Raw genomic sequence first — 26,004 nt, 5'->3', positions numbered from 1 at the left:
GAGGGGCCCTCGCCGTGCGGGAGGGGTCGGGCCTGTCCTGTGCACGGTGGACAGATGTCTGGGCACCCTGTGGTGCGCAGCGGGGGCCACAGAGGTCTGGTCTGGGGCTCCTAGTGGTTCTGGAAAGTAGGGTCACCGCGCCAGCTGCTGTTGCAAGGTGGGGTTGGTGCGGGGCTTGCGGCAAGGACATCTGGCCAGATGGTCACTGCTGCCTGCCCTGGCATCCCTGGCCATGGCCCCGGCCTGTGAGAGGAGGCCCAACGACTTCTGCGGCCCCCGTGCCAGCTCTGTGCGGCCTCCACAGCCATGGGTGGACCCCGCGGGCAGCCATCCCCTCCTCCCTGGCAGGGCTCGGCCTCGGGGGGCCCCCCTCCAAGCACCACCCCCCATCAGGGGCTGTGAAGTTCTCACTTCTCAGTGCGGTGAGTGGGTCGTCTGCAGTCAGATAAGGAGACCGAGGCTCAGGGAGGACCACTGCTTGTGTCGGTCGGTCTATGTGCTGAGAATCGAGGACAGGAACCGTGAGATTCCTGGGACCCCCGCTCCCCCGCACCAGGTGTGTCTGGCCCAATTACAGCCATCAGGCCTGCTGCAAGTCGTGTTTTAATTACCTAATTACCACCAAGAGGAAATCACTAATTGCTTCTTCAGTATCAAACTCCTTCTGGCCTTCCTGAGAACGGCCCCCAGCCAGAGCAGGGGGTGCCAAGGTGGCCCAAGAAGGGTGGGAAGGGTCCAGGAGCAGGCCTGTGGGGGCCTCAGGCCTGACCAGCAGGGAGGTGGGGAGCAGGGGCCGCTGTCCCCTGGGGGCAGGGAGCAGGCTGGGCTCCTGCGTCTACAGGAGGAGGGTGCCCGTGTGGTCTCGGCCCTGCGGCCCACTGCCCCGTCCTCTGCCTGGATACCAGGAGGGGTCAGCCAGGGCACCCCTGCTTCACAGCAAGGAATCGGGCTGTGTCTTGGGTTGGGCGGGACAGGGCACTTTCCCCTCCTGAGAGGGCCAAGCCGGGCAGCCCCCTGCCTCCGGGCGGCGAGGGCGCGTGCCGGCCTTGGCAAGCAGCCTGCATGGCCCAGACGTCCTCCCCGGGGCCCCCGCCCGCCCTTGGCCCGGAGAATGGATCCTTTGTTGGCTCTGGGCTGGACGGACAGCTGACCTGGCCGGGCCGTCAGCTGCCTGCCCGCAGCCGCTGGCCAGGGCCTCACGGCGAGGGGTGTGGGGCAGCCGGCTGGAGCGGCCCCGGGGCCGGGGTCCCTGTGAAGGACCTGCGTCTCCTGTGCCCTGGGCTCCGGGGTCCTGTTGGCCAGGAGGTTGGGATGGGGCCAGCCTGCGTGGCCGTCTTCCCCGAGCTCCTGCAGGCCTGCTGCCCCGGCTGGTGGCCCTCGGGTGACAGCTGGAGGCAGGGGTGTGTGTGTCCTGCCGTCCTGCCAGCCAGCTGGCCCTGTGCCCGCCCCACATGCCCCTTCTCCCTGGAATGCTCCCCTGGCGGCTGGCCACCCCCCTCCCCTGCTTTGCCCCAGGTGCACCTGGCGATCCCGGCTCCTGGCTTCTCGGGCAGGTCTGGGGACACAGGGTTCCCCTTCTGTGGGCTCCAGGGCCCGGCAGCCCTAAAATCAGCCCTGCCGGCTCACAGGGGCCCTAGGACTGGCCACAAGCCCTGACTGGCACCCGTGGCCTGGGCCCCTGCTGAGCCTGGCCAGGGGGCTGCCCGGCATGCAGCGTGGGGGCACCTGCCTCCCCGACCCGCCCTGAGCGCTCTGTGCCCTCCAGAAACGGGGCAGCCTCGCATGTGTAAGGGCCAGGGGCTGCCCTGTGCCGGCAGGTGGGTGGCGGACGGCGCCTGACGGGTGGACAGCTGGACAGGCACGCTCTGGCCGCAGCTGTTGGCAGCCACCTGTTGGAGTCGGTCAGCCCGCGGCTGCAGGCCTGGGGGCGGCGGCATTCCGGAACCTGGCTGGCTGTGGCCCCACCCCCGCCCCAGCGTGCACCCCCCACGCGGGCCTTCCCTGCAGGGTCTCCCTCATCCCCCCAGGGTGGGAGCCCCCAGGCCGCACCCACAGCCCGGCCGGTGCTCTCTGCTCTGAGAGGGAAGGGTCAGGGCGTCTGCAGGGAGAGCCTGGGGCCCAACACTGGCCCAGTTCAGCACCCTCCCGAGGGGCCCCTGCCCAGGTCCGGGGTGTGGTCAGTCAGGCCAGGGCCGGGCAGGCCTCCCCAGGGTCCCGGGGTGGGCGGTGCACCTGCAAGGGCCCTTTGCAGCCCCGGTGCCCTGCCCTGCCCTCCGACCGGCCGTTCCCCACCGCCTGGCCGCATTCCAGCCTGGGCTTGTTGGCCTGGATGGCTGGCTGGCTCTGGGGGTTTGCTGTGGGGCCTGCATCCCCGGGCGCCGTCTGCTGGGCCACTTAGTCCCTGAGTGGCTGTGGGGTGGGGGACGGGGAGATGCTGAGGAGGCGTGGGGGATGCTGAGGAGGCGGGGGGGACGCTGAGGGGGCAGGGGGGACACTGAGGGGGTCAGGGGGACGCTGAGGGGGCCCAGGGGGGACGCTGAGGGGGCCGGGGGGGACGCTGAGGGGGTCGGGGGGGGACGCTGAGGGGGCCCAGGGGGGACGCTGAGGGGGCCGGGGGGGACGCTGAGGGGGGGGGGACGCTGAGGGGGCCGGTGGGGGACGCTGAGGGGGCCGGTGGGGGACGCTGAGGGGGTCGAGGGGGGACGCTGAGGGGGCCGGTGGGGACGCTGAGGGGGCCGGGGGGGACGCTGAGGGGGTCGAGAGGGACGCTGAGGGGGCCGGTGGGGGACGCTGAGGGGGTCGAGGGGGACGCTGAGGGGGCCGGTGGGGGACGCTGAGGGGGGGGGGGGGACGCTGAGGGGGCCGGGGGGGGACGCTGAGGGGGCCGGGGGGGGACGCTGAGGGGGCCGGGGGGACGCTGAGGGGGCCGGTGGGGGACGCTGAGGGGGCCAGGGGGGACGCTGAAGGGGTCAAGGGGGGGACGCTGAGGGGGTTGGGGGGACGCTGAAGGGGCCCATGGGGGAGGCTGAGGGGGCCCAGGGGGGACGCTGAGGGGGTCAAGGCGGGTCGCTGAGGGGCCGGGGGGATGCTGAGGCAGAGCCCGCACGGTCAGGGCACGTCTAGGCCGGGCTGGGGCATGGGCTGGACTCCTGGCCTCCTCGGCCTGGGGCTGCCTGTGGGGTCCCCTCCAGGCGCAGCCTGGGGGATGGAGGCTGGGCTGCTGTGCCCTCCCCCCCCCCGGCTCCCCGAGGCTGTTTGGGCAGCTCTAGGCCCAGTCTGGCCCCCCCACCCCCCCAACAGCCCAGCTGGACTCGCCTCTTCCGGGTCTGGTTTGACTTAAGCCCGCCCGCCTGGCGGGGCAGCAGCTGAGCGGATGTGGGGGGGGCCGCGGGCCCTCAGGAATGCGGCCCCCCCACCTCCTATCCCTTCCTCCCCTCCCCCTGCCCCATGGCCTCCGCCCGGGACACCCGCCCCCGTGGGAGCTGGCCTGAGCCAGGGGCGTCTGCCTGCCAGTCAGGCCGGCCCCACCGCGTCCTGCAAGTGAGGGGCAAGGAGCAGGGCTGCTGGGCCGCAGTGGAGGTGGGCCGGGGGCCCCACGCGGCCTGGGAGGAGCCCCTAGCCCAGAGCCAGCCCTGCAGGCTGGACCAAGCCAGCAGGACACTGCCCCATGGGTCCCCTCTCTGGAAAGCCCCTTGGGTCTCGCTGTTAATTAAATACATTTGTTTGGTAAAAGCAGCTAAAAATACTTGCAGTGTCTCGAGCGGCAGGGAAGAGCTGGCTGATTAGCGCCCAGCTTGTTCGGGGCTTCGGGTACCTTTCAGCGCCGGTGCCATGCCTGCCCCCCTGCCTTCTAGCCGGGGTGCCCCCCTTGGAGCAGCCCCTCAGTCTCCCTCCCAAGGCCGGGGGGGGCCTCTGTCTGCACTGGACACCCCCTGTGTCTCCTCCCCTCTGCACAAATAGCCCTTCCCCCGGGACCCCCGGCCTGGCCCACTGCCCCCGCCTGGGCTGTGGCCGTGCAGCTCGAGACCGGGGGTGGGGCGGGTGCTGGGCGGTGGTCATCCTGTCCCTGGGGACCCCCACACCGAGGCTGCGGTCTGCGTCACTCGGCGAGGTTGGTCCGGCGCAGTTGTCCTGGCAGGTTTCCCCGAGAGGGGCTGGGGCAGGGAGACCCCCCGACACACACACAGCGTGGGCCTCGTTCCCACAGATCCTGGTGGACCTCTCGAACCCCGGCGGCCGGCCGGCGCTGGCCTACGAGAGCGTGGTGGCCCAGGAGGGCAGCCCCATTCTGCGTGACCTGGTGCTCAGCCCTGACCGCCGTTACCTGTACGCCATGACAGAGAAGCAGGTGGGCGCCCCAGGAGCTGGGGGGGCTCACCAGCCTGCCGGACCCCCTCCCTGACCGACTGGGCACCCCTGGAGACACACGCCCAATGAATGCCAGCCGGACCCCCTCCCTGACCGACTGGGCACCCCGGAGACAAACGCCCAATGAATGCCAGCCGGACCCCCTCCCTGACCGACTGGGCACCCCGGAGACAAACGCCCAATGAATGCCAGCCGGACCCCCTCCCTGACCGACTGGGCACCCCTGGAGACAAATGCCCAATGAATGCCAGCCGGACCCCCTCCCTGACCGACTGGGCATCCCTGGGGATGAACCCCTGACGAATGCCTCCAGGCCGGGGGCTGGCGTTGGAGGGGGAGCGTCTGGGGTCCCTGGCTCCTGGCTCTGGCCTGGCCAGCTCCTCCAGGCCATGCGCTGTGCTGCTTCTGCCCAGCCTGCCTGGAGCCCGCCGCTGCCCTCTGCCCAGCCTGCTGGCCCCTGGCAGCGGGAGCAGCAGATGAGGCCAGGCCTCTGTCCCTCCTGGCACTGCCTCCTCCTTGCCCCCCAGCCCTGGCCCCTGCCGTCACTCTGCCTTGGGAGCGGCCGAGGTCGGGGTGAGCAGGCCCACCCACCTCCTGGCTGAGGACTGGGGCCCGGTCAGGGCCCAGCAGGGCAGGAGGGACCGGCTGCCTCCTGGGATGGACGGCTGCCTCCTGGGCCTGCTGCTGTGTGCAGAGAGCCAGGTCTGCGTGGCCTGACTCCGGCAGGACTGGGGTGACCCTTGAGTGGACAAGGCACAAAGGAGGGCCTGAGACGGGGGCTCCCGGTGTCCGGGGGGCGAGCCTGACATCAAGGGTCCTCCGCCAGGTGACACGGGTGCCTGTGGAGAGCTGCGTGCAGTACACATCGTGTGAGCTGTGCCTGGGGTCCCGAGACCCCCACTGCGGCTGGTGTGTCCTGCACAGCATGTGAGTCTGCCCCGGGCAGCTCGAGGAGAGTCTGGAGGCGCCGGCCTAATGCTGGTTCCCCTGGGTCCAGTTGGGGGCGGTGGGCATCCCGTGAGCTGCTGAGTGTCAGAGGCCCAGCACCCCTGGGTCGGGACAGGGGATGGGGTATCCTGGGGCCCCTCTGGCCTCCTGCCTGAGCCCAGCCCACACCCACGCCTGCAGCTGCTCCCGCCAGGATGCCTGCGAGCGGGCCGCGGAGCCCCAGCGCTTCGCCGCGGACCTGCTGCAGTGCGTGCAGCTCAGCGTGCAGCCTCGCAACGTGTCCGTGACTACATCTCAGGTTCCGGTGAGTGCAGCCGCCTTCGGTGGGGCGGGGCGGAACCTGGGTGGGCGGGGCCTGGGGCCGGGCGGGGCCCAGGGTGGGCGGGGCCGGGGCGGGATGGGGGCCCCCCTGGGGTGCTCACCCTGTCCCCTGCTCCACCCCCAGCTCGTGCTGCAGGCCTGGAACGTGCCCGACCTCTCGGCCGGCATCAACTGCTCCTTCGAGGACTTCACCGAGTCCGAGGGCGTTCTGGAGGACGGCCGGATCCACTGCCGCACCCCCTCTGCCCGGGAGGTGGCGCCCATCACGCGGGGCCAGGGTGAGGCCGCGAGGCCCTCCCGCCGGGGCAGGGGGCCGTGGTCAGCGCAAGGTGGCGGGGGAAAGACCGCAGCCAGTCCCCGCCCACTGGGGTGGGCGCTGGCCCCTGGAGGAGGGGAGGGTCCTCGGCAGGGCCCTCCCTGGCTCCCGGGGCCCGGCGTGGGGCTCTGGTAACCCGGCCTGTGCTGCTTGTGCAGGAGACCAGCGGGTGGTCAAGCTCTACTTGAAGTCCAAGGAGACGGGCAAGAAGTTCGCGTCCGTGGACTTCGTCTTCTACAACTGCAGTGTCCACCAGTCGTGAGTGCCCTGCCCCCCGAGCGGCTTCTCAGGCCTGAGGCCCGGCTCAGGAGGCGGCGGGGGGCTGATGCAATGATTCACCCCCTGTGCGCAGTGGGCGCCAGGTCGCTGCTGCTTTGTGTGGGCAGGAGACGGCCGGCCAGGGGTGGGCACTCAGGACCTGCCGCCTGGGGGCAGAAGGATCTGGTCCCCCCGGGTTGGGGGCCGCTGGGGCATGGCTGGCAAGGCCATGGGTGCTCTCCTGGGGCTTCAGAGGAAGAGTGGGAGATGCTGAGGGCCTGGCTGTGTGTCCCCCTGGGTCCAGGCACGTGGAGCAGGGTGCCCAGCCTGGGCAGGGTCAGCCTTGAGCCGAGGCCCCGGGTTTTCAGTTGTGTCTTTGCGGGTCTGACACCCACCTGGTGGCTCACGGGCGCCCACCAGGGGCCTCGGTGTTGCTCCCCCGCCGGGGTCCAGCTTCCCCGTGCTGGGCAGGCTGGGATCTTTGGGGTGGGGGCTGTGTTCCAGAGGCTGGGAGGGGGCGAGGTGCTGTGTGGAGGCCGGGCCGTGGGCTTCCTGGAGTTGTAAGTGAGGGTGCAGGGCGGGGCTCCGTGGCCCGTCCAGGCCCCCGCCCGGCCAGCCTTGTTCCAGTCAGGGAGCCAACTTCCACTGGGGCTGTCCCGCCTATGCTTAAATCTTAGTTTATTAGGAAGAGGTGGGATTTAAGACATGCTGCTCAGGACGTCCCTGGTGGTTCGGTGGTTAGCACTCCACACTCTTAATGCAGGGGCCTGGGCTCGGCCCCTCGTCCAGGAGCTAGACTCCGCATGCTGCCCACAGAAAGACCCTGCGTGGTGAGGCTGACACCCTGTGCAGCTGGGTGACGGGTACTTAAGAGAAGCCTCTAGTAGTCGCTCCGTCGTGTCCGACTCTTTGTGACCCTGTGGACTGTAGCCCACCAGGCCCCTCTGTCCATGGGATTCTCTAGGCAAAAGTACTGGAGTGGGCTGCCATGCCTTCCTCCAGGGGATCTTCCCGACCTAAGGATCACACCTGGGTCTCGTACGTTGCGGGCAGATTCTTTATCATCTGACCCACCAAGGAAGCCCTAAAACTATATATTAAAACAAACAAAAAAATTACACGAGAATGTGCTTCTCAGCTGCACTAAATGCGTTTTCAGTGTTGATGGTCGAGTGGCCTGGTGCCAGCTTCAGAGGGCTCTGTCCTTGAGAGGGTCTGTCGGGCAACGCCGGTGTGGATGGTCAGGCCGTGGGGGGAGTGGGGTGGGGAGCCCCGGCAGGCAGTGGCCAGCTCTGGGCAGTGAGGGGCAGCCTGTGCGGAGGCCCCAAGGCGCAGCCCGGGGGGGGTGGGTGTCGCAGGCCCTGCCTCACCGCCCTGTGTCTCCCGCAGCTGCCTGTCCTGCGTCAGCGGCTCCTTCCCCTGCCACTGGTGCAAGTACCGGCACGTGTGCACGCACAACGCCGCCGACTGTTCCTTCCTGGAGGGCCGCGTCAACGTGTCTGAGGTACGGGGCCGCGTCCACGCGCCCGAGGTGCGGGGCTGCGTCACCGCGCCCGAGGTGCGGGGCTGCCGCGACGCGTCCTAGGTATGGGGCCGCAGTGACGCGTCTGAGGTACAGGGCCGCGGTCGGGGCTGGAGGCAGAGAGCAGCTGCATGCGGGGTGCCGGCCAGAAGGGCTGTCCCGGCCTGGGACTGTCTCTGGCGGCATTGGCTGGTGGTCACCGCTTGGGGCTGCACGCCAAAAGCATGTCCAGGCACAGTGTGGGCAGAGGCTGTCTGTGCAGTGTGCCGGGTGGCAGGGGAGTTCGGTGTGGACAGGGGCTGGGCCGAGGTGCAGGTGTCTGCTGGTCTCCAGAGTCGCCGTGAGGCCGCATGGTCCTTGCCAGTCACTGGGGGTGATAGCTCCGGGGCCGGGCAGAGCCCTGACTTTGTTCTGGGTGGTGGGGCTGGACTTGCCCGGGGAAGAGGAGGAGCCGGCGTGGACCCCTCACAGAACCTGCCCTGCCTGCCCCCGCCCACCCCCCGCCTTGTGGGCCTTCGCTTTTCCACCTCCCAGTAAGGATGCACGTCCAGGACAAGCTGGCAGTGGGTGGAATGAGCCGAGAGCAGGCGGGCACCCGGGGGGAGCGGGCGGGTGGATGCCCCAGGTGTGCAGCCTGCCTGGGGGCCGCCGGTGGGCTGGGCCAGCTGGTGGTGGCCGCAGAATGGACGTGTGAGGTGGGGGCCCGGTCCTCACGGGCCAGCCCTGATCACACTGCCTGTCTGAGCTGTTCCGCAGAGGGTGCCCCCCAGGGGTCCTCCAGTGGGGCATCTGTCTGGCCTCGGCCATGCCGGTGTAGACCCTGCTCGGGCCGGCTGGGGGGAGGGGCCTTCGGGGTCAAGGGGCCTGTCGGAGGCGGGCTGACTTCAGACACGCCCCCTTCCCAGCTGGTCCCAGGTCACGTGGGGCTGTCCCTAAGGAGCGTCAGGCTGGCTTCCAGGGCGACCCCCTCCCCCCAGCGCGCGCTCAGCCGTGGGGGCCTCGGTCCCCGCCCCCCAGCGCGCGCTCAGGCCATGCGGGCCTGGGTCCCCCGCCCCCCAGCGCCTTCCTGCCTGTGGGGGCGGCTCAGGGTCTTGCGCTTCCGCATCTGCCTCAGTTGCCTTCGAGGGGGCCACCAGCGCGTGGTGGGGAGGGGCGGCCTGGGGGTCTCGTGTGGAGCCCCTGACGGAGGGCCGCCCTGCTGTGGGAGCGGCCCATGCCCAGGCCCCGGACTGTCTGCCCCCGTCCAGCCTCCGCAGCAGTGGGGTGGATGGGGGGGGTTCCACACCAGGGCTGCGCCCTGCCCCTCACTGCCCACACCAGGGCCGCGGGCCCCTCACTGCCCGCACCAGGGCCGCGCCCCGCTGAGACCTGTGACCACAGTGCCCCGGCAGCAGGCTGGAGGGCCGTCGTCCGGACGCTCCCTTGGTCTGTGTGAGCGGACGGGCAGCAGCAATCGTGGCCCCTCGTTCGCGTGTGGACCCGGATGGGGCTGGGGAGGGCTCGCGTCCACACCGCTCGCCTGCCCCAGGCCTGGCTCAGCCGCTCAAGGGGCTTGCTCCAGGCTCGAGCCGACCCCTCTCTGGGGCCAGGGTCCTGAGATGCCAAGGCCACAGCGAGGGCTCTGGCCTGATGGGGGCCGGGGGGGTCTGTGCAGCAACACTTGGCTCCTGGCCGCAGAGGGGGTGAGGTAGGGGACGGTGGGAGTGGGGCCGTGGGGCTGCTGACGGGGGCTGGGCACTGCTGGCCGCTGTGGGCACATGCCTGCTGGCCACTGCTGTGGGGCTGCGGCCTGAGCTCCACACACTCTGCAGGCCAGTACCCACGTGCCAGCCAGTGCCCGCGTGCCAGGCAGTGCCCGCTGGCCAGGCAGTGCCCATGTGCCAGCCCTGTGCCCATCAGTGCCCGTGTGCCAGTCCAGTGCCCATGTGCAGGTGGCCCCCGGGGCACCTGCAGACCCAGCCAGGGGTCAGCCTGCCAGGCTTGCCCTGCTCCCTCGGTGCCCACAGGGGCCCCGGGAACCTCTGCAGAGCCAGCCCTGCCGCCTCGGGAGCTGCCTGTGGGGCGTGGGGATGGCAGCCTGCTTTCAGCCTCTCTATTTAAAGCTCCTTCTGCGGAGCTCCTGCGGGCGACTCCGGCTCCTCCACTGCCGCTCCAGCGCTGCTGCAAGCAAGCCGGGCCATTGCATCAGTTCTTGTTGCTGAAACGTGGCCCTGGGGGCCAGGCTGTTTTTCTGCCCGCTCTGACTATTTTTACCTACTCCTTGGGCCCCCGGCGGAGAGCTCGTGCCTGCTTCTGCCTCAGGGGCCTGTCAGCTGCTCCCAGATGGGGCCGCTCTGGTGGGGGTCCCAGGGGCGGGCCTGCCCAGGTCACAGTGTGCTGCCGGTTACCCGGGCCTGGCTGGCTGGCCCTGGCGCCTCTGGCGTGCCTGTGTGTGGGGTGGGCATGCGATGCTAGACCGGGCCCCATGCAGCCGCCCTGCGCCTCCAGCCCAGACTCAGCTGCAGCCTTGTACCCCCCAGGACTGCCCACAGATCCTGCCCTCCACCCAGATCTACGTGCCCGTGGGCGTGGTGAAGCCCCATTGCCCTGACCGCCCGGAACCTGCCGCAGCCGCAGTCGGGCCAGCGGGGGTACGAGTGCCTGTTCCACCTCCCGGGGGCCCGGCCCGCGTCGGCGCCGTGCGCTTCAACAGCTCCAGCCTGCAGTGCCAGAACTCCTCGGTGAGTCTGCTCAGCACCAGGGCGCCTGCTGGGACCCTGTGCTGTGGGTTTCTGCTTTAGCAAAAGGGCCCTGTGCAGGGGGCGCCCCGGTCCCCCACTCAGGCCACGCCAGCCCCAGCTGGGAGGCCCCGGATGAGCAGGCCGCAGGGGCCACTCCCAGAGCTGCCCTGATGCTTGGAGGGAGCCTGTCCGTCTCAGACGTGGGTGAGGGGCCTGGGTGGGCTCAGGGCACAAGGGGTGTCCCTGGGGGCCGAGGTCAGGGAGACAGCACCAGCTCCTTTGAGGTGTCCTATGTCGGGATGTGGCCGTCCATGCGTGGTGGCCGGTGCGGGCAGCCACCCTTGGAGCCTCACGCCTGACAGGGTGCCCTCCCAAAAGGCTTCTGATCACATCCCGTGAGTTTAGTGATGGTGGTGTCCACAGAGCTAGAACCTCGTGGTGGGAGAGGGGAGAGGGCTGACTTGGTGGTCCTGAGGCAGGCAGGCCTCAGTCTCCCCGTCTGTTCAGGAGGGCAGTGGGCCTCCTGGCGTGGGTCAAGGCCCTGAGTGGTGGGTGGGTGCCTCTGGGTCATCTGCTAGGCCCCCAGAACCCAGGGGAGGGGCACGAGGTCAGAAGTCAGGCTCTATCTATCCCTCTTGGCTCTGCCCTGGCCATGGTGGGCCGGGGCCCAGGGTCAGCACAGCCTCAGGGCAGGTTGGCCCTCGGCTGGTGCCCAGGGCCCCCTGCCTGCCTGCCTCCTCAGCTCCTGTGGGCCCCACCCTCTGCCTGTCTCTCACTGGCTCCCCTTCCTCCCTGTGCCTCCCCAAGGCCGCTGTCTCTCTTCTCTCCACCTCCCCCCACCCCGCCAGGCCCACATTTGTCTTCCCTGCAGCCCCGTGTGAAGGGAAAAGAAAGCATCGGGGAGTTTGATAGGATCCAATTACATTCCTGCAGATAAAATGATGATGAATTGCCCTGGGACGGAGCGCAAGTCTTCAGCTGAGAAAGTGGGGCACAGCTGGGCTCCCCGGGAGGGCTGTGTCCCTGAGCCCAGCCCAGCCTGGGGGCGGCTGGGGGGCAGCCCCTCACAGGGGACACTCATGTCACACTCAGGGCAGTCCTGGCGGGGGCTTGTTGCTCCCGCCTGGAGATGAGGAAGTGCCCAGGGGGTGCAGGAGTCCTGGCATCCTGGCGGGGGTCACCCTGGAGGCTGTGGTCCTGTGACTGCTGGAGGGTGGGGGCAGCAGCTGCCTGTGCGCAGAGAAGCAGCTGGCTAGGGGCAGACGCTTTGGCCCTCGCCTAACTTGGGCGGGGGTGTGGCGGGGAGGGATGGTGGGAGGGGTGGGGGTATGTCGGGCGGCAGGGTGCAGGTCGGCCCCCAGACCCTGCCCTGCCGGGCCTGCCACCAGTGGCTGGTGCCAGAGGTGGCCACGAGGGACACACAGGCCCGGCCGCACGGCCTGACCCTCTTCCCACCACTGCAGTACTCCTACGAGGGCAACGACGTCAGCGACCTGCCTGTGAACCTGTCGGTGGTGTGGAACGGCCACTTCGTCATCGACAACCCACAGAACATCCAGGGTGAGCCGCGTGGGGGGCGGCCCGGGGGGCGGGCCCGCGGGTGGCCGCTGACCCCTGTCCTCTCTGCAGCCCACCTGTACAAGTGTCCTGCCCTGCGGGAGAGCTGCGGCCTCTGCCTCAAGGCTGACCCTCGCTTCGAATGCGGCTGGTGCGTGGCGGAGCGCCGCTGCTCCCTGCGTCCCCACTGCCCCGCAGACTCGCCCGCCGAATGGATGCATGCCCGCCACGGCAGCAGCCGCTGCGCGGACCCCAAGATTCTCAAGGTAGGCTCGCCCCCAGGCCTGTGGCACGGGGTGGGGTGCGGGGGCTCCGACACCCGGCCATCGCCCCAGCTGTCCCCTCTTCCCACAGCTGTCCCCTGAGACGGGCCCGCGGCAGGGCGGCACACGGCTCACCATCACGGGAGAGAACCTGGGGCTGCGCTTCGAGGACGTGCGGCTGGGCGTGCGCGTGGGCAAGGTGCTGTGCAGCCCGGTGGAGAGCGAGTACATCAGCGGCAGAGCAGTGAGTGGGGCGGGGCCTGCGGGGCGGGGCCAGGAGTGGGTGTGGCCTATGGGGCGGGGCCTGCGGGGCGGGGCGGGGGCAAGGGGTGGAGAGCGAGCAGTGAGTGGGGGCGGGGCCTGCATGGGTGGGCCGGACCTGTGGGGGCGGGGCCAGAGAGCAGGTGGGGCCAGGTGGTGGGTGGGGCAGAGTGGGCGGGGCCTGTGGGGGGCAGGGGCAAGGTGCTGTGCAGACCAGTGGGTAGCGAGTATGTCAGCGCCTAGCAGTGAGTGGGACGGGGCCTGTGGGACAGGGCCGGTGATTGGCCGGGGCTGGCGCTGCAGCCGCTGAGGCCCCCGTGTGCCCACAGGATTGTCTGTGAGATCGGGGACGCCAGCACCGTGCGGGCCCACGACGCCCTGGTGGAAGTGTGCGTGCGGGACTGCTCCCCTCGCTACCGCGCCCTGTCACCCAAGCGCTTCACCTTTGTGGTAAGCCCGCCCTCCTGCCCTGCGGCCTCTCCTCGCACGCCCCGGGGGACAAGGGGCCCCCCAACAACTCGCCCACGGAGTAGGCCCGGGGTTCAGGCGACCTCGAGTGACGGACCCCGCCCCGTGCCGCTCATCTCCAGGGCCTGACTCGGACCCCGTTGCACATGGGGCCCTGCCTGTCGGCGCCGTCCCAGACCTAGTGCGCACAGACCTGGGTTTCCCGGAGCCCCAGCCCGTCCCTTCTCTTCCCAGACGCCAACCTTCTACCGCGTGAGCCCTGCCCGCGGGCCCCCTTTCGGGGGGCACCTGGATTGGCATCGAGGGCAGCCACCTGAACGCGGGCAGCGATGTGGCGGTGTCAGTCGGCGGCCGGCCCTGCTCCTTCTCCTGGTATGTGGGGACCCCAGGCTCGCCCCCGCCTGTTCCCAGTGGTGGTTGGTTCAGGTGGCTGGGCGCCCCCTCCGTTGCCTGGGAAACAAGGGGGACTGTGGCGAGCCTGGCTGGGGTAATCACTATGGAAACCTAGAGAGGAGAAGGTTACCATGGAGACAGGCTCCCTCCAGAGCAGATGGGCGGGGCCTGGCCTGAGGGGCAGACGCCCGAGCCCTGCCCTCAGTTGATGCCCCCAGAGCTCCGCCTTTAGAGAAATTCTTGAGAGAGAGAAAGGGAACCTTAACAAAAGCCGGGAGCCTTGAAGTGGATAATTTTAGATTAGGGATGATAATGGAGCGAGCCTTTAAATATTTTCCTGCGGTAATTACCCGTTATCAGACTAATTATTGGTGTTTGCAGCCTGCCGCGTGCGGGCACTGGCGGCTGTGGTGTAGGCACGGAGGGGACAGGCAGGTGCAGGCAGTGACCGGGTTGGCTGCCCCGTAGGGTGACCCAGCACCCCCACCTCAGCAGCCCGTTCCGCCAGCTCATGGCCCGGTCTTGGGATTAGCCTGTTTTCATATCAGAAAGGATGGGGGTGGAGGAGTGAGTGCATCGTGTGAGTCCTTCCAGGAAACAGGAGCCCTGAGCATGGGGCTCTGACCCCTGAGCGTGGGGCTCTGACCCTAAGCGATGCGTCCCTGAGTGTGGGGCTCTGACCCTGAGCATGGTCCTGAGTGTGGGGCTCTGACCCTGAGCATGGTCCCTGAGTGTGGGGCTCTGACCCTGAGCATGGTCCCTGAGTGTGGGGCTTCTGACCTGAGTGTGGGGCTCTGACCCTGAGCATGGTCCCTGAGTGTGGGCTCTGACCCTGAGCATGGTCTGAGTGGGGCTCTGACTGAGCTGACCTGAGTCCCTGAGTGTGGGGCTCTGACCCTGAGCGTGGTGCTCACGCTGCAGCCTGAGTGTGGGGCTCTGACCCTGAGCAGTGGCTCTGACCCTGAGCTGGCCCTGGTGTGGGCTCTGACCCTGAGCGTGGGCTCTGACCCTGAGCATGGTCCCTGAGTGTGCGGGCTCTGACCCTGTGCCTGAGTGGGTCCCTGAGTGTGGGCTCTGACCCTGGAGCATGGTCCCTTGAGTGTGGGCTCTGACCCTGAGCGTGGGGCTCTGACCCTGAGCATGGTCCTGAGTGTGGGGCTCTGACCCTGAGCATGGTCCCTGAGTGTGGGGCTCTGACCACTGCTGAGGCTACTGGTCCGCTGAGTGTGGGGCTCTGACCCTGAGCGTGGGCTCTGACCCTCTGAGCGATGGGCTCTGACCTGAGTGTGGGCTCTGACCCTTGGAGGTGGGCTCTGACCGCTGAGCTGGTCGGTCGGGCTCTGACCCTGAGTGTGGGGCTTGACCCTGAGCGTGGTCTGAGTGTGGGCTCTGACCCTGAGCGTGACCCTGAGCGTGGTCCCCTGAGCGTGGGCTGGGCTGACCCATAGAGCATGTCCCTGAAGTGTGGGGCTCTGACCACTGACACAGGCTGAGTGTGGGGCTGCATGACCCTTAGAGCATGGTCCCCTGAGTGTGGGGCTCTGACCCTGAGCGTGGGCTCTGAGCCCTGAGCATTGGTCCTCTGAGAGCGTGGGGCTTGACCCTGAGCGTGGGGCTCTGACCGCTGAGGCATGGTCCCTGAGTGTGGGGCTCTGACCCTGAGCATGGTCACTGAGGTGGGGCTCTGACCGCAGAGCATGGTCCCTGAGTGTGGGGCTCTGACGCCTGAGCAGTGGGGCTCTGACCCTGAGGCATAGTCCCTGAGTGTGGGGGCTCTGACCCGAGGGTGGGGGGGCGTGGCTCTGACCGCTGAGCGTGGTCCCTGAGTGTGGGGCTCTGGACCCTGAGGCATGGTCCCTGAGTGTGGGGCTCTGACCCTGAGCATGGTCCCGGCCTGAGTGTGGGGCTCTGACCCTGAGCATGGTCCCTGAGTGTGGGCTCTGACGACGTGTCCTGAGTGTGGGGCTCTGACGTCCTGACGTGGTCCCTGAGTCGTGGGCTCTGACCCTGAGCGTGGGGCTCTGACGCCTGAGCATGTCCCTGAGTGTGGGGGCTCTGACCCTGAGGCGTGGGCTCTGGACCCTGAAGCGTGGTCCCTGAGTGTGGGGGCTCTGACGCTCGAGCGTGGGGCTCTGACCCTGAGCGTGGCCCTGAGCCGTGGCTCCTCTGAGGCGTGGTCCCGAGTGTGGGGCTCTGACCCTGAGCGTGGGGCTCTGACCCTGAGCATGGTCCCTGAGCGTGGGGCTCTGACCCCTCAGCATGGTCCCTGAGTGTGGGGCTCTGACCCTGAGCGTGGGGGGCTCTGACCCTGAGCATGGTCCCTGAGCGTGGGCTGCTGACCCTGAGCGGTCGCAGAGTTGGGCTCTGACCCTGAGCGTGGGGCTCTGACCCTGAGCATGGTCCTGAGTGTGGGGGCTGCTGACGCCTGAGCGTGGGGCTCTGACCCTGAGGCGTGGTCCCTGAGTGGTGGGGCTCTGACCCTGAGCATGGGTCCCTGAGTGTGGGGCTCTGACCGCTGGCATTGGTCCCTGAGGTGGGGCTCTGACCCTGAGCATGGTCCCTGAGCGTGTGGGGCTCTGAGCCCTGAGCTGTCCGCTGGACGTGTGGGGCTGCTGACGCCTGAGCGTGGGGCTCTGACCCTGAGCATGGTCCCTGAGCGTGGGGCTCTGACCCTGAGCATGGTTCCCTGAGTGGTGGGGCTCTTGACCCTGAGCGTGGGGCTCTGACCCTGAGCGTGGTCCGTGAGTGTGGGCTCTGACCCTGAGCGTGGGCTCTGACCGCTGAGCATGGTCCGCCTGAGCGTGGGCTCTGACCCTGAGCGTGGTCCCCTGAGTGTGGGGCTCTGACCCTGAGCGTGGGGCTCTGACGCTTGAGCATGGTCGCCTGAGCGTGGGGCTCTGACCCTGAGCATGGTCCGCTGGAGTGTGGGGCTCTGACCCTGAGCATGGTCGCCTGGCGTGGGGCTCTGACCCTGAGGCATGGTCCCTGAGTGTGGGGCTCTGACCCTGAGCGTGGGGCTCTGACCCTGAGCATGGTCCCTGAGTGTGGGGGCTCTGACCCTGAGCGTGGGCTCTGACCCTGAGCGTTGGTCCCTGAGTGTGGGGCTCTGACCTGAGCTATGGTCCGGAGTGGTCTGAGGCTGGCTGACCTGAGCATGGTCCCTGAGTGTGGGCTCTGACCCTGAGCATGGTCCCTGAGTGGTGAGGGCTCTGACCCTGAGCAGTGGTCCCTGAGTGTGGGGCTCTGACCCTGAGTGTGGGGCTCTGACCGCTGAGGCATGTCCCCTGAGTGTGGGGCTCTGACCCTGAGGGCGGGGGCTCTGACCCTGAGCAGTGGTCCCTGAGTGTGGGGCTCTGACCCTGAGCGTGGGGCTTTGACCCTGAGCATGGTCCCTGAGTGTGGGGGCTCTGACCCTGAGCGGTGGGGCTCTGACCCTGAGCATGGTCCTGAGTGTGGGCGACTCTGACCCTGAGTGGTGGGGCTCTGACCTGAGCGATGGTCCCTGAGTGTGGGGCTCTGACCGGCTGAGCATGGGTCGCCCTGAGCTGGTGAGTGGGCTCTGACCCTGAGCGTGGGGTCTCCCTGAGCGTGGTCCCTGAGTGTGGGGCTCTCGACCCTGAGCTGTCTTGGGCTCTGACCCTGAGCATGGTCCTGAGGTGGGGCTCTGACCCTGAGCATGGTCCCTGAGTGTGGGGCTCTGACCCTGAGGCATGGTCTCCTGAGTGTGGGCTCTGAGCGACCCTGAGTGTGGGGCTCTGACCCTGAGCTGGTCGGCCTGAGTGTGGGGGCTCTGACCCTGAGCGTGGGGCTCTGACGCCTGAGCATGGTCGGCCTGAGTGTGGGGCTTCTGACGCCTGAGGGGTGGGCTGCTGACCCTGAGCATGGTCCCTGAGTGTGGGGCTCTGACCCTGAGGTGTGGGCTCTGACGACTGAGGCATGGTTCCCTGAGTGGTGGGCTCTGACGACAGCCTGAGTGTGGGCCTCTGACCCTGAGCATGGTCCCTGAGTGTGGGGCTCTGACCGCTGAGCATGGTCCCTGAGTGTGGGCTCTGACCCTGAGTGTGGGGCTCTGACCCTGAGGCGTGGTCCCTGAGGCGTGGGGCTCTGACCCTGAGCATGTCCTGAGTGTGGGGCTCTGACCCTGAGCGTGGCTCTGACCTGGAGCATGTCGGCCTGAGTGTGGGGCTCTGACCCTGAGTGTGGGGCTCTGACCTGAGCGTGGTCCCTGAGTGTGGGGCTCTGACCCTGAGCGTGGGCTCTGACCGCTGAGCGTGGGGCTCTGACCCTGAGCGTGGTCGGCCTGAGCGTGGGCTCTGACCCTGAGCATGGTCCCTGAGCGTGGGGCTCTGACCCTGAGGCTGGTCCCTGAGCGTGGGGCTCTGACCCTGAGCATGGTCGCCTGAGCGTGGGGCTCTGACCCTGAGCGTGGTCCCTGAGTGTGGGGCTCTGACCCTGAGCGTGGGGCTCTGACCTGAGCATGGTCCCTGAGCGTCGGGCTGCTGACCCTGAGCGTGGTCCCTGAGTGTGGGGCTCTGACCCTGAGCGTGGTCCCTGAGTGTGGGGCTCTGACCCTGAGCTGGTCCCTGAGTGTGGGGCTCTGACCCTGAGCGTGGGGCTCTGACCCTGAGCATGGTCCCTGAGTGTGGGGCTCTGACCCTGAGTGCTGGGCTCTGACCCTGAGCATGGTCCCTGAGTGTGGGGCTCTGACCCTGAGCGTGGGGCTCTGACGCCTGGAGCGTGGTCCCTGAGTGTGGGGCTCTGACCCTGAGTGTGGGGCTCTGACCCTGAGCGTGGTCCCTGAGTGTGGGGCTCTGACCCTGAGCATGGTCCCTGAGTGTGGGGCTCTGACCCTGAGCGTGGGGCTCTGACCCTGAGCGTTGAGTGGGGGCTCTGACCCTGAGCATGGGTCCCCTGAGTGTGGTGTGGGCGTCTGACCCTGAGCGTGGGGCTCTGACCCTGAGCATGGTCCCTGAGTGTGGGGTTCTGTCCTGAGCGTGGGGCTCTGACCCTGAGCATGGTCCCTGAGCCGTGGGGCTCTGACCCTGAGCGTGGGGCTCTGACCCTGAGCGTGGGGCTCTGACCCTGAGCATGGTCCCTGAGTGTGGGGCTCTGACCCTGAGCGTGGGGCTCTGACCCTGAGCATGGTCCCTGAGCATGGGGCTCTGACCCTGGAGCGTGGGGTCTGGCCCCTCTGGACAAACATTGAAACTGTGGGGTGCGTCCAGTCAGCCATCCCCAGGCAATCGATAGGGCTGCCACGGGGCTGCCTTGAGGCCCAGGGAGCCCCTTCCTGCCCAGCAGGTCTGCTCCTGGTACCCGTGGGCCTGGCTCTGCGGATCGAGACACAGCCAGGCTCATCAGCTGACACCACAGAGGAGGCAGATGCGGGGGTGGGGTTGTCCCCTGGAGAGGGAGCTTGGATCCCAGGCCCGCCTCTCAGCTGGGATGTACCCCACAGGGGCACAGACAGCACGTGGCCCCTCTCAGGGGCTGATGGGGGAGGTGATCCCCATAGTCCTCAGCTGCCTGGAGGCAGGGCCCGCAGCGGCCTGTGTCACGGGGAGGCAGGTGAGGCCGGAGCAGGACGTGGCCAGTGATGTGCCCGCAGGCCTGTGGTGGTGGAGCCTGGATGCTCAGGCGGGTGGGAGGTGCCTCACTGCCCCTGCCCCGCCGCCCCTCCAGGAGGAATTCCCGGGAGATCCGGTGTCTGACGCCTCCGGGGCAGAGCCCAGGCAGCGTCCCCATAGTTGTCAACATCAACCGTGCTCAGCTCACCAACCCTGAGGTCAAGTACAACTACACCGAGGACCCCACCGTCCTGAAGATCGACCCCGAGTGGAGCATCAGCAGGTCAGGGCTCCCCTGGGGGCCTCCCCCCTGCTCTGAGCCCCGCAGCCCTTGATCTGCCCACCCTCAGCCCTGTGACCGCAGTCCTGAGCCACCAGAGGCCAGCGCCTGGCTTGGGCCCCTGCCGCTGGCTCTCGGCTCAGCCCTCACATGGTCCCGCCACCCAGCGCGGTCCTGAGAGGCTTTAACCCTCGACCGTCTCTTGGGGGGCTGGGTGGGGTGTCTGTGCCTCCCATTTGTGCTGGGCCCTGGGCAGAGGGGCCCAGGGATGTCCCACCTGTGACTCCCACCACCCTCATCTTTTAGTGGAGGGACCCTCCTAACAGTCACAGGCACCAACCTGGCCACTGTCCGTGAACCGCGCATCCGAGCCAAGTATGGCCGGCGTTGAGAGGGAAAACGTGAGTCCCTGCTGGGCCGTGGCCCCCACGCCTGCCATCGAGGCCACGCTTGGGGTCCTGGGGAGGGTGGGTGTGTCGCTGCTGGCTCCTGGCCCCTGGTGGAGCAGCCAGCCCAGCGTCCCTGCCCCGCGTCCGCAGAGCTGCCTGGTGTACAACGACACCACCATGGTGTGCCGGGCCCCGTCGGTGGACAACGGCGCGCGCAGCCCACCCGAGCTTGGGGAGCGGCCGGACGAGCTGGGCTTCGTCATGGACGACGTGCGCGCTCTGCTGGTGCTCAACACTTCGTCTTTCCTCTACTACCCGGACCCCGTGCTGGAGCCGCTCAGCCCCACCGGCCTGCTGGAGCTGAAACCCAGCTCGCCGCTCATCCTCAAGGTGGGCTGCGCGGGGCCGGCGGGGGGGCGGGGGCTGATTGGCGCGGCTGCGGCCGGCTCACCCCATCCTGGCCCGCAGGGCCGCAACCTGCTGCCGCCGGCGCCCGGCAACTCTCGCCTCAACTACACGGTGCTCATCGGCTCGACGCCGTGCGCCCTCACTGTGTCCGAGACGCAGCTGCTCTGCGAGTCGCCCAACCTCACCGGGCAGCACAAGGTCACGGTGCGTCCACGCCCCCGCGCCCCGCGCAGGGCCGCCCACCCCGGAGGGAGCCCCCCCTCCGCGCCTGCGCGCCCCACCCCGCCAAGCTCGCGGGGGCCCTGAGCCGTGGGCGGCTTGTGCCCCCAGGTCCGGGCCGGCGGCTTCGAGTTCTCGCCAGGGGTGCTGCAGATGTACTCAGAGAGCCTGCTGACGCTGCCCGCCATCGTGGGCATCGGCGGGGGCGGCGGCCTCCTGCTGCTGGTCATCGTGGCCGTGCTCATTGCCTACAAGCGCAAGTCGCGGGACGCCGACCGCACCCTGAAGCGCCTGCAGCTGCAGATGGACAACCTGGAGTCTCGCGTGGCCCTGGAGTGCAAGGAAGGTGGGCGGGGACGGGGCGGGGCGAGGCGGGCTCAGCGGGCAGGCTCGGGGGCGGGGCTGGCCGAGGCCACCGGGCTGGGCTGCAGCTGCCCACCGAGTCCACGCCGTCTCCTATCGCTCCCGTGGGGCCTTGCTGTGCCGGGCTCGGTCCAGGGAGCCAGGGGGCTCCGACTGGGGCCTTTGTGGGGTGCTCCCTCAGGCAGACCCTACCGGAAGGCCCCTGTTTGTGTCCCAGCCTGGCTGGAGGCCGCTGGGTGGACACACGGTGTCCCAGTCTCCCTTGCGTGTGAACGGACACGCGTCCGGGTGTGGAGATGCCGCACTTGCTGCTGAGGGCGGGGTGGCGCCGTTTCCTCGGGTATGGTGGGTGGTCACTGATCCACGAGCCCGTGCGTGGTGTTCCACCCGGCGGCCGGGGGCTGGCCCTGGGGCGGGGGACCTCTCTGAGCACAGCCTTCGGCCTGGCCCCTCTGTTCTAAGTCACCCAGTGGGGCGGGAGTCTGTCCTGCCTTGGAGGGTGAGTGGGGAAAGCCCGCTCAGGCTGCGGCCACGTCCCCTGTACCGGGGTCCGGTGTCTGCAGCCCAGCAGGCCTCACGTTTCCAGAACCCGAATTCTGTGGCTCCTCCCCTGTGCGGTGACAGGACGACCCCAGAGGGCAGGCTTGGTGTCCCCACACCTGGTCACGTGCCCCCTGCCCCCAAGAATCCCCAACTGGAAGGTGGACCCCGGGGGCGGGGGCCCGGCCTGAGAGTGGGAGGGGCTCTGCAGGCCGGAAATCTGAGAAGTGGCCTGGGAGTAGGGGGCTCGGGGAGAGGGCCAAGGTCGTCCCCAGGGTGCCCGTGCCTCCAGGGGAGACCAGTGGCTCGTCCCCATGGAGCAGAGACTGCCCCTCCAGAGCTGAGTGCTGAGGGCGCGACTGTTGTGGGACCAGTGGGTGGGCGTGAGGGGTGGGTGCCTGGGCCGGGGCCGCAGGGATCCTGGTGGGTTCAGCGCCTGTGTGCGCGTGTGGGCTCCGGGGCAGCAGCCTAGACCTGTGCTGGCCGCCATGCGGCCGGCTGGCTTTTCTGGCCAGTGCCCTCAGCCAGCAGGAGAAGGGTGGGCGTCTACTCGGAGCCCAGCCCACGCGTGCCCCTCAGAGCCCCGTCAGTGCGGGGCGCTCACGAGAATGACCAGGGGCCCCAGAGCAGACGCCCAGCAGCGGGCAGCGAGGGTGGGGGACAGCTCCTGTTCAGCACCCCTGACGTGCCCGGCGCCCTCTGGCTCCTGACCAGACAGTGCACACCTCACAGCTCTGGAATGTCCTGAGAACGGTGGAGCCGCCCCGAGCGGGCGGGCATGTCAGGGGCTGCTGGCCCGAGTGGTGGAGGGCTCTGCTCCCTCCCAGGCGGCCAGAGCCAGGGCAGCCACAAGCACCCCGGCCTCTGGGACCGGGGCCCCCAGCCTGGCCCGATCTCTGCTCTCGTCTCGGTTACGTCTGCAGCAGCTTGGGGGTGGGGGCCTCACCCTGCATCAGGACTAGGGACACAGGCGAGGCAGGCCCAGCAGTTCCCTGAGTGTCGGGTGGGCGGGGCAGGCGGGAGGGGTGGGGCCAGGCAGGCCCAGCAAGACCCTGAGTGGGGTGGGCGGGGCCGGCGGGAGGGCGGGGCCGGGCGGGTCCAGCAGGACCCTGTGTGGGGTGGGAGGGGCCAGGTACCCGCCTTGACCCCTCGTCTGGCCGCAGCCTTTGCAGAGCTGCAGACGGACATCCATGAGCTGACCAACGACCTGGACGGCGCCGGCATCCCCTTCCTGGACTACCGCACCTACGCCATGCGCGTGCTCTTCCCGGGGATTGAGGACCACCCAGTGCTCAAGGAGATGGAGGTGGGCTGCCGGCCCTCTCCGCGGAGGTCCTGGGGTCCTGGGGCAGCGGGAGCCTGGGGGCTGGCCCGAGCCCCCTGGGAGGGGTGGGCCTGGTCCCAGCAAACCACCCCTGGCCTGGGCTCCTGGGGCCCAGCAGTTTCTCCGGGCCTCTGGTCCACCATGCCACCACCCACGCTGGCCAGTCTGCTGAAGGGGAGTGGGCTTGCTCCCACATCCTCCCAGGTGCCCCAGTGGCCAGCCAGGAGCCCAGGCCCTGGTTCAGAACGGGCAGGGCTCAGCGAGTCCAGTCTGTCATGCTTTGTGGTCAGGGGCATCCCTCCCTGCATCCCTAGGATGTCGGGGCTCCGACCCCACCCCAGGTGGCTCTGTGGGTAGAGACCCCCTCTCTAGCAGCACCTGCCTTTCCGTCACTGGCAGGGGCCCAGGTGCCTTGGGCTGCTCACTGCCCCTTGCTTCCTGGGCTGGCGCCCGCTGGGGCTCCCTGTCCTGGCAGGTGTGTCTCCCGCGGTTGCGGTCCACTAGTGCTATGTGACGGGCCTTAGGTGTGACTGTGTGTCCCGCCTGGGCTAGGGGCTTGTGTCCCTTCTGCCTCAACAAGCTCTGGGGCAGAAACGAGCCACCACGTGGGGCCCCGGAGCCAGCCATGCCGGTGTTCCACTCCCCTGTCCCACGTCCCTGCTGGGAGACCCTGGCGAGCCACGCCCCATCCGGACTTGAGTGTCCTCTGCAGTGGGGAGAGTGGCCGTGGAACGGGCTCTCCTGGTGCCAGTGGACACCAGGCGTCCTCTGAGCTGTTGGAGCTGGGCTGCGCAGAGGGAGGCGGGGCAGGCACCTCACCGCTGTGCCCAGACCTCTGCCCACCGTGGGCTTCTCAGGCAGCTGCCAGACCATAGCCATTCTGCGAGGACTTGGGGCTTGGGGTCCTGCCAGGGTGATGGGTGACTGGACCCCCAGGCCTGGACGGTCCCTCAGCCGGAGGGGCCGGTGCTTCTTAGGTCTGAGCAGGCCTGTGGCCCCCCCAGGTGCAGGCCAACGTGGAGAAGTCGCTGACGCTGTTCGGGCAGCTGCTGACCAAGAAGCACTTCCTGCTGACCTTCATCCGCACCCTGGAGGCCCAGCGCAGCTTCTCCATGCGGGACCGCGGCAACGTGGCCTCGCTCATCATGACGGCTCTGCAGGGCGAGATGGAATACGCCACGGGCGTGCTCAAGCAGCTGCTGTCTGACCTCATCGAGAAGAACCTGGAGAGCAAGAACCACCCCAAGCTGCTGCTGCGCCGGTGTGTCACACCCCCCCCCGCCTGCCCCCTGCCCCCAGCCTCCCTGTGTACCCACCTGCCCTGCACCCGTGTCCCTGCGCACTGCCCCCCGGTACTCCCCACCTCCCTGTGTTCCTGCCCACCCGCGGCCCCCTCCCTGCCTGAGTCCCTCTGCCCCGTGTCCTGTGTACCCCTGCCCACCTGCAATGTCTGCCCACTGTGCCCTGGGGGTTCCTGTGCCCACCCACCCCTGTGGCAGTGCACTCACTGGTCCAGCCCAGGCACTGCTGAGGCGACTCTGGAGACCCACCTGGGGTATGCCCTGTCTGGGACCCTTGTCGCTGGGTGACACGTGCTCTGAGGCCAGGCCTGAGGTCACCCCACGTGCTCTGTTCCAGGACTGAGTCAGTGGCCGAGAAGATGCTAACCAACTGGTTCACTTTCCTTCTGTACAAGTTCCTCAAGGTGGGTGGCCATGGGGGCCTGGATGGGGGCGGGGGCCGCAACCTGGAGGCACGAAGGGCCAAGACCCTGGCGTGATGCCCCCGGGACACGCGTCTGTCCACCGGCATCTCCAGAGGCCGTCCTGCCCTCCCTGAGCTGCTGAGGCAGGGTGCACGCCTGGCTCTCTTGGGGGTCGACGGCCGCACGCAGCTGAGTGGGCTGGAGGTCCAGGCCGCGCGGGGTTCATGTGGTCCCTGTGGCCCAGACCGAGGCTCACACGGAGTCCCTGGGCAGGGTGTCTGTGTCCAGCCCCGGTGCTGGACCAGCCTGAGGAGGTGCCCCTGGTGGGAGAAGCGGGGTCTCATTGAGCCTGTGCTGAGGAGGGGGCAGCCACCCGGGCTTCCTCCTGTTGTTGTCCAGACAGTTCCCCCCAAGCCCCAGGAGACTGCCCTGGGGAGCCAGGCTATTGGAATGGGGTGTATAGCCTGTGGATGGCTGGACATGGTGCAGGTGGGCCTCATGGGGGCTGTGAGCAGCTCAGTGGGTCACCTGCGTTTTAGAGCTGGGAGGTTGTCCAACCCTGAGGTGTGTCTGACTTAACCTCGACAAAACCCGAAGGCTTGGCAGGCGGGCCTAATGTTCTTGCAGTCAGTGCTCCACGGTGGATGAGGGAGCTGCCACGGAGCCCCGTGACAGGCGGCCGGCGTCTGGTCCTCTCTGCGTGACCGAGTGGCAGGCGGCCTGGGTCTGGTCCTCTCTGTGTGATCCGATGCGCAGGCGGCCCTGGGTCTGGTCCTCTCTGTGTGATCCAAGTGGCAGGCGGCCCGGGTCTGGTCCTCTCTGCGTGACCGAGTGGCAGGAGGCCCGGGTCTGGTCCTCTATGTGTGACCGAGTGGACGTAGCCTCAGCCCTTGATGGTGTCCCATGTTGGGGAAGGTGGTGGGGCTTCCCGTCATCTGTGTTGGGGGCTGAGGCTGGCCGCTACAGCTCAGCAGTCAGGACAGCCCTGCTGGGCCGCAGGGCGGACAGGAAAGGGGCAGCAGTGAGGGCATGGATTGGGCTGTGCAGGGCGAGCAGAGGCGTGGAGTGGGAACAGGTGGTAGCCAGACAGAGACCGGAGGCCCAGGGTTGGATGCCGAGGTCGAGAGAGGGGTCCGGGCAGGCTGGTCTGGGGGAAGGTGGCTCAGCACACGGCCACCGAGCTGTGCAGGAGGGCGGCAGGAACAGGGCTGGCTGCTGCTTGTAAACTACAGTGGTTTGCAGCCTGTGTGATGTGCCCATGCGTGTTACAGAGACTTCGTGTTTTCGAGTGTTTTTATGTTTACGATGCTGTGAAGCCAAGTTTGCAGGTAGAACGCCTTGAGAGGTGGGCATGCTGCTGGATGGAGGGTGAGGCGTGATCTGCACTCAGGGCCCTGCCTGGGCAGCTGTCTCTTTAATCACGCTGCGTGATTAAAGGTGGGAGCACCTGGTGCGAGGCCGGGCCAATGTCGGGGGCCAGGGGCCAAGGAGCTGGAGCAGGCTGGGCAGCCGTCTGCTTGTGTCTCACTCAACCCCCAAGCCCCAGGGCCGCCAAGATGGAGGCTCCACATCTGGCCCAGGCAGGGACTCAGTTTGGAGCGAGGGAGCCCTCCCCCAACAGCTGTCCCTTCATGGTGCCTGTTGTCCAGTGGTGTCTGCAGAGGCCCCCCCGACTCCCACCCCACACTGGGGATGTGAGAGGAGTGCCACACTTGGCCTGGCCCTTGGGCGGCTTCCACCCCAGAGGGGGACGGCAGGGAAGCATGCAAGACCGGGTACAGGGGCGTCAGAGCCTGCGGCGCGGGCACCCCGGG

The 26,004-nt window shown here is 68.5% G+C and overlaps 1 protein-coding gene across 1 annotated transcript in view; it reads left to right on the top strand.

Annotated features, from left to right (window-relative positions):
* LOC102177760 (plexin-A1) overlaps positions 1-24,190 on the top strand; it is a gene marked incomplete at its 3' end in the record, with an annotated part of 29,730 nt that extends 5,540 nt beyond the window's left edge. Inside the window, 24 exon segments of the mRNA XM_018045647.1 lie at positions 4,208-4,348; positions 5,195-5,295; positions 5,497-5,620; positions 5,762-5,915; positions 6,112-6,211; positions 7,601-7,715; positions 10,253-10,309; positions 10,311-10,389; positions 10,392-10,453; positions 11,917-12,013; positions 12,083-12,276; positions 12,365-12,517; positions 12,838-12,984; positions 13,237-13,269; positions 13,271-13,374; positions 19,078-19,245; positions 19,549-19,624; positions 19,626-19,643; positions 19,782-20,021; positions 20,100-20,243; positions 20,370-20,604; positions 22,325-22,467; positions 23,490-23,746; positions 24,124-24,190. Of these exon segments, the coding sequence (XP_017901136.1) occupies positions 4,208-4,348; positions 5,195-5,295; positions 5,497-5,620; positions 5,762-5,915; positions 6,112-6,211; positions 7,601-7,715; positions 10,253-10,309; positions 10,311-10,389; positions 10,392-10,453; positions 11,917-12,013; positions 12,083-12,276; positions 12,365-12,517; positions 12,838-12,984; positions 13,237-13,269; positions 13,271-13,374; positions 19,078-19,245; positions 19,549-19,624; positions 19,626-19,643; positions 19,782-20,021; positions 20,100-20,243; positions 20,370-20,604; positions 22,325-22,467; positions 23,490-23,746; positions 24,124-24,190 (3,009 nt within the window).
* Positions 24,191-26,004: the final 1,814 nt, after the last annotated feature.

Source organism: Capra hircus, unplaced genomic scaffold (assembly GCF_001704415.2).
Source record: "Capra hircus breed San Clemente unplaced genomic scaffold, ASM170441v1, whole genome shotgun sequence".
Classification (NCBI taxonomy): domain Eukaryota; kingdom Metazoa; phylum Chordata; class Mammalia; order Artiodactyla; family Bovidae; genus Capra; species Capra hircus.
The sequence above is the reverse complement of the archived record's forward strand: the minus strand, read 5'-3'. Positions and strand labels throughout refer to the sequence as shown.